General features: G+C 40.5%; 1 protein-coding gene across 1 annotated transcript in view; it reads left to right on the forward strand.

The window, feature by feature from the left end:
* The first annotated feature begins 353 nt into the window (after window positions 1-353).
* Window positions 354-7,706, forward strand: part of LOC120933441 (E3 ubiquitin-protein ligase Rnf220-like) — a 51,060-nt gene continuing 43,707 nt past the window's right edge. The window contains exon 1 of the mRNA XM_040346658.1: window positions 354-858. Coding sequence (XP_040202592.1) covers window positions 369-858 — 490 coding nt within the window. The 5' untranslated portion in view covers window positions 354-368. The remainder of the gene's footprint in view (window positions 859-7,706) is intronic.

Raw genomic sequence — 7,706 nt, forward strand, 5'->3', positions numbered from 1 at the left:
GGTAGTGTATTAGTGCTTGAACACACTTAGACTGAATTTTAATGGTTCAAAGAATGTCAGGCAAAATAGTCGGCCCTCACGCATGTTCACTTCATCAAATCTGGCCCTCTTTAAAAAAAAGTTTGGACACCCCTGTCTTAAAGACTTACTTTTAAAATGAAAGACCTGAAACAAGTGTATCAATCTTTCCTTTCTGCATTTTTGGTTTTGGTCATTGATTGGGAATGTAGTATCATCAGAGACAGCCAGAAAGCAATTTTTTTTAGCAGGTGGTCAGAAATAACAGCCCCAGTATTTCTTCGGTGTATAAGTTTCCTCTACTGATATTACATTTTATCACTGTCTTAGGTCTGCTGAAGAGTCTCAGGATGGACAGCACGTCTGGGCTAATAAATTCATTGACATCTCAAGCCCTCCTGGTCATGGCTACATCCTCTGAAGGTCCACTTGGATTATCTCAACAGCCTCCTCATTACACTGTTGCGATGGCCAAACCTCCACAGATGACTTACCTGAGTCCAGCATACCCTCTTCTCTACCCACCTCAGGATCATATGAATTCAGGATGTCCACCCCAGCTTCTCTCGCTTTCCCACCAATATGGACACCCTCGACCAGGGGTCGGAGTTCTAGGCTATGGTGCGCTGCACCCTTTTGCGGCCTTTCATCTCCCAGAGAGTATGGAGAGACTTCAGGCTGGGTTTCTGAATGCCAAAAGGATGAAAGGAGACTCAGAACCACCACAGATCCATTACCTACCGATGGAGACCGGCCTGGAATCTCACATGTCCCAGGGGCATGCGGCCCCCCCAACTTCCCACAGGAGCTCCCCAAAATTGCGAACAAGCTCAAAAAAAGGTATGCTGTTTATTGACAGTACAAGTGTACAATAATATTAAATATTGATTAAACACATAATTTGTAATAGAGGCATGAAACTACAGATTTTAAACTCACCAGTCAAGTCTGCAGGTGATACAAAGGGCCAGAGTAGACCATGCCTGAACATACTTGTACCTATCAAAACAATTTTTTTTGGCACTGCTGTTTAACCACTTGCCCACCGGCCCATAGTCAAAATACGTCCTGTTTTTAAAGATGGATATCTCGGTAACGGCAGCAGATATCTCGGTATCCGCGGATCAATCCTATCGTGTGTACCAGGCCTAACTGCTATTATTTCCCATAATAAGCCACAACGTCCCTTAACTTTCCAATGCCAAGATTTTGCATGTAAAGCACAACTAATGCTGGCCTTACACTTGTAGAATTTCGTTTGGATTTCAATGTATAAAAATCACTCATCTGATCATGCGATGGTGCCTTCATGCACTTGAATCCATGTCAATGTCACATTTATGTACCATGTCAATGTATCAATTTTCATAGAACAAATATCCTAGTTTAAATTAATTATTTCAATTGCATGCGCATAAATTATGACTTTTCTCGATCCTGTAGCGAATTTGACGATTAGAAATTTGTTTACTCCCATTGCTGTCCTGCAAGAGGACAAAGCCGGCTATTGTCTGTAGATGAAATTTTCCAGCCTTGTACTTCAATTTTTTTTGCTCACTCTGGTTAAAGCCAACTGTCCAATCATCCCCTTCAAATCTTAGATAATCAAACGAAGATTCTGAGAGCAAGACTTTTCTAATGACATTCAACAGGTAGAAGGCCAGCTTATGTGAACAAAAATTGTAAAGATGTGTCCTTTGCGCTACTATAAAATATAATGTGAATTTGTATAAACGAAAAGTGATAAAAATAATAATTTTAATAATAATATCCAAAACCTGTTAATGCTGCGTACAAGTGATCGAAAATTCCGACAAGAAAAGTCCGATGTGAGCTTTTGATCAGAAATTCCGACCGTGTGTAGGCTACATTGGGCTTTTGCTGTCGGAATTTCCGCCAACTAAAGATTGAGAGCAGGTTCTCTATTTTTCCGACGGAAAAAGTTCCGATCAGGAAAATCCGCTTATCTGTATGCAATTATAACGTGCAAAAAAAACGCATGCTCAGAATCAAGCAGAAGAGCCGAACTGCCTGTTGAACTTCATTGATCTCGGCTCATCGTACGTCTTGTACGTCACTGCGTTCTTGACGGTCAGAATTTCTGACAAGATTTGTGTGACCGTGTGTATGCAACACAAGTTTGAGCCAACGTTTTCTTGTCGGAATTTCTGATCGACTGTACGCGACATTAGTGTTCTCAATGCACAAAATAAATTCAATAGATAGTAATTATTTTTAACTAAAAGTAATAATATACAAAAGTGTCCATTAAATAAGGTCTCGAATTGATGACAAATGAACAATTAATTCCAGTCCATGTGTTGATCTAAAAAATATCTGCAATAAGTGTTCATAACATCCGCTAAACAATAAGCTCACAGAACTCTCACCTCAAATGAATGAATAAAACGCATCAAATGGTAGAGCAGCCTTCAACCTTCATAGGATTCCATCACACGATCTTTTACTGGAGTGTCTCCATCTTTAAATGACCATCCCAATCACTGCACACTGAGCTTAAGGATGCAAGGTAAGTCATACAGACCAGACTCTATTACCTTCGGTAGAGATGGGAATCATAAGAAGAAAAAGAAAGAGATGCCTCCCATAGTGTAATATGTAAAGTACTAAAGTATTCAGACTCGGTGTTTGCATGTTAAAAACAATTTTTTTGCTAGAAAATTACTTAGAACCCCCAAACATTATACATTTTTTTCTAACACCCTAGAGAATAAAATGGTGGTCATTGCAATACATTTTGTCACACCGTATTTGCGCTACGGTCTTACAAGCGCACTTTTTTTAACAAAAAATTCACTTTTTTTTAATAAAAAAAAAGACAACGGTAAAATTAGCCCAATTGTTTATTATATTGTGAAAGATAATGTTACGCCGAGTAAATTGATACCCAACATGTCAATGCTTTAAAATTGTGCCTGCTCATGGAATAGTGTCAAACTTTTACACTTAAAAATCTCCATAGGCGACATTTTAAAAATTCTACAGGTTGCATGTTTTGAGTTACAGAGGAGGTCTAGGGCTAGAATTATTGCTCTCGCTCTAACGCGGCGATACCTCACATGTGTGGTTTAAACACCATTTTCATATGCGGGCGCTGGTCACGTATGCGTTCGCTTCTGCGCACGAGCTCGTCGGGACGGGGCGCTTAAAAAAAGAAATGTATTATTATTTATTTTACTAGATTGTATTTATTTTTACACTGTTTTAGAAAAAAACTTGGGTCACTTTTATTCCTGTTACAAGGAATGTAAACATCCCTTGTAATAGAAAAAAGAGTGAGAGGTCCTCTAAAATATGAGATCTGGGGTCAAAAAGACCCCAGATCTCATATTTAGACTAAAATACAGTGAAAAATAAATTGTAATTTGAAAAAATTACAAAAATAAATTGTCCCTTTAAGACGTATGGCGGAAGTGACGTTTTGATGTCACTTCCGCCCTGCTATTGTATGGATACGGGTGGGGGCCATCTTGCCCTCACTCATATCCATGCCTAGCACGAGAGAGGACCCGATCGCCTCCGGCGCTTACTGGAACCGTCGGCAGTGGCGGAGGCGATTGAGTCCTCTCTCGTGGGCGGTGGAGAGTTATGGGAGGGGGGCCCTCTCATGCCACTGATAACAGTGATCCGGTGATTGCGAATCCGCTGCTGAGACCACCATTATTGTTTACAGGACTGCTGCCTGAAGAGATGGATACCTCGGTTGTGGCAGCAGCTGCTGCCATTACCGAGATATCCCTCTTCAAATTAAGGACGTATATAGTCGTTAGGCGGTCCTTAAGTAGTTAAAATAAGGTAAAAATGTACTCTTACATCAAAAACAGTAAAACAAGCGTATAAGATAAAAACACAGCGTTTTTGTGCCTTCTCACTGCACTTCCAGTATACGTCCACGTCAATCTCCGACCACTCCCTACGCGTTACGTTACAGCACGTGACTTCATCAGGGGAGATGATCCCTTGATGAAGTCACATGCTGTGACATAACGCGTAGGGAGTGGCCGGAGATTGACGTGGACGTATACCAGAAGTGCAGTGAGAAGGCACAAAAACACTGTGTTTTTATCTTATATGCTTTATCTTATCACTTTAGCTTGAAGGAAGAAGGCACTTTTATATCAAACTTTCCTCTACAGCCAATAGCCAGCTATATGCTCCTGTAGGACAGCAATGATAGAGATGTAAGGGTTCTCAGTACAGTGACCTGGCACTGCCGTATTGCTTGCTGTGCAACACCAATGGAGGTCTCAGTCTTGGGCGTTGGTCATAAAATCAAAATTAGCCACATTGGAAATGTGCCATTTACCTTCCTCTCTGGCTCTCTTCTGCTTTCCATCCAGACAATTATCACCTCACCTTTGTATCACAGCTCTGCACTTCTCAGTTTTTGCAGTTTCTAAACATTTACTTCTTGTTATGGTAAGTTTGAGGAGGATTAGAAGATTAGATCACTAACTCCAACTAAAACAACGTCCTGAGGTTGAGGTAAATGCAGAATTGGTTATAATGAGAGCCCACAGACCGACCAGACTTGGACTTACCCACACGCCTTGTTTATTAAATATAAGTTTCCTTTTAATTCAACTTCCTGTAGACAATGTGTTCCTGTACATCTCCACCCTTGTATTAATCACAGTGTTATGACCCATTGTTTCTTTGATCCCGATAGAAGGTTATTGGCTGTTAATTTAGCCACTATATATATATATATATATATATATATATATATATATATATATATATATATATGTGTGTGTGGGTATATCACTGTCTGGTCAGGTGCCCTGGCAACACTTGTCTCTGGAATATTAGCTACTATTAAAATAATAATAATAATAATCATCATAATTATTATTATTATTATTAGTAATAATGTGAATAATATGAATAATAACATTATTAATAATAATACAATGTATACATTGCTAATAATTAATAATGTTATCTATAATTAATCATTAATATGATTAATGATAATTAATTTATGAATACTACTACTACTGCTACTACTACTACTAATAATAAAATCATCATCACTGCATAAAACCCTAAAGCAGGGGTGCCCAACTTTTTGAAGAGCAAGGGCCACTTAAGCGACTTGGTAACCGGTCGCGGGCCAGAATGAGCGGAGCGTGTGGATGGCAGCCCTCTCTACTCTATAGAGCCCACTCTACTCTTAGCACACATATATGCCCATATATACACTGTGGGGCAGATCCACAGAGCGAGTACGCCGGCGTATCTACTGATGCGCCGGCGTACTTTCAAATTACCCGCGTCGTATCTTTAGTTTGAATCCTTAAACCAAGATACGACGGCATCTGGGTTAGATCCGACAGGCGTACGGCTTTGTACGCCTTCGGATCGTAGATGCAATACTTCGGCGCCCGCTGGGTGGAGTTTGTGTCGTTTTCCGCATCGGGTATGCAAATTAGCTATTTCCGACGATCCACGAACGTACGCGTGGCCGTCGCATTCTTTTACGTCGTCTCTAGTCGGCTTTTTCCGGCGTATAGTTAAAGCTGGTGTTTTGCGGCGTATAGTTAGATTTGCCATGTTAAGTATGGCCGTCGTTCCCGCGTTTAATTTGAATTTTTTTTTTTGCGTAAGTCGTCCGTGAATCGGATGTAATTCACGTCTATGTTTAAAAAAATGACGTCCTAGCGACGTCATTTAGCGCAATGCACGGCGGGAAATTTCGGGACGGCGCATGCGCAGTTCATTTGGCGCGGGGATGTGCTTCATTTAAATGAAACACGCCCCCTAATCGCCGATTTGAATTCCGCCGCCAGAGATAGACTACGCCGCCGTAACTTACGGCGCGAAATCTTTAAGGATTTGATTTAAAGCCAGGTAAGGTACGGCGGCGTAGCGTATCTCTGATACGGGTGCAGATCTCTGTGGATCTGCCCCTGTGATTTTAGAAATAAACTTCTATTCTATTTTTTTTTTTTATTCCATCCCAGAGTAGAAGCTTGTGGGCCACATCAGAGGGCTCCGCGGGCCATATGTGGCCCCGGGCCACTGGTTGGGCACCCCTGCCCTAAAATATATCTAAAACAAATTATGATTACCAAATAGACATACAGTAAAACTTTGGATTGCGAGCATAATTCTTTCCAGAAACATGCTTGTAATCCAAAGCACTTGTATATCAAAGCAAATTTTCCCATAAGAAATAATGGAATCCCAAATGATTTGTTCCACAACCATTTATTCATAGCTCCTTTAGTTTATAGTCCATATAAAAAGATTATAGCAATGTGATAGGTTGTGTAACCATAAAATGTCCATCTACAAATGGAAGCCTCCACAAGGGGATTAGAAGCAAAATCCAGAAGGAGCTACAGAGAATAAAAGAGAAGAGAGGCGCCTCTAAGTGTAGCAATATGTTGCTAAATGTTGCACCTTCATTAAATGTAACCATATTGCTACACTTAGAGGGGCATCTTTTTTCTTTTATACTCAATTGTGACACAACGCTACTTGTATATCAAGACATCGCTTGTATATCAAGTCAAACTTTATAAAAAAATGTTGCTTGTCTTGCAAAACACTCTCAAACCAAGTTACTCTCAATCCAAGGTTTTGCTGTATATACACACACGTATATCTAAAATAAAAATCCGTTTTTTATTTCAAGAGTAGGGAACCATTATTCAGTCTGTTAAACCTTTAACAATTGCTACATCACAACATGAAATCTTTTTTTTTTTTATCTGTCTAATAGTTAAAATAATTACATGTAATCACTGGGGTGGATTCAGAGAGCAATTACGCCAGCGTATTCATAGATACGCCACGTAATTGCTAAGTTGCGCCGGCGTATCTACTTTCTGTATTTAGAAAGCTAGATACGCCGACTGTAGCCTAAGATACGACTGGCATAAGTCTCTTACGCCGTCGTATCTTAGGGTGAATTCTGACGCTGGCCGCTAGGTGGCGCTCCCGTAGTTGTCAGCATAGAGTATGCACATTGCATACTTATGCCGATTCACAAACGTACGTGCGCCCGGCGGTAGTTTTTTACGTCGTTTGCGTAAGTCGGTTTCGTCGTAACGTTGCTCCTGCTATTAGGAGGCGCAGCCAATGTTAAGTATGGACGTTGTTCCCGCGCCGTGTTTTGAATTTTTACGTCGTTTGCGTAAGTCGGTCGCGAATACGGATGGCCGTCATTTTTCGTTCACGCCGAAAGCAATGACGTCCTAGCGACGTCATTTGGAGCATGCGCACTAGGACATTTTGCCGGCGGCGCATGCGCAGTTAAATCGGCGCGGGGACGCGCCTGATTTAAATTGTACACTCCCCCTAGCCGCGGAATTTGAATTCCGCCGGGGGAGTTACGATCCGCCGGCGCAAGTTTGGAGGTAAGTGCTTTCTGAATACTGCACTAGCCTCTCAAATTTGCGCCGGCGGATCGTAAATCAGATAGATTTACGCAGATCTAAAGATCCGCAAATCTATCTGAATCTACCCCACTGTTTTCTTACAATGCATGCTGTGATATAGGAGTATATTCCATAAAGGTTCCCTACCCTCGAAAATATATATTTTTTTGTTTTAGACATATTTTTAGCATTTTGACAGTAATAAAATAATAATAATAATAATAATAATAATAATAATAATAATAATAATAATAATAATAATAAGTAGTAGTTGTAGTA

The sequence above is a fragment of the Rana temporaria genome, chromosome 3 (genome assembly GCF_905171775.1).
Source record: "Rana temporaria chromosome 3, aRanTem1.1, whole genome shotgun sequence".
NCBI classification, from domain to species: domain Eukaryota; kingdom Metazoa; phylum Chordata; class Amphibia; order Anura; family Ranidae; genus Rana; species Rana temporaria.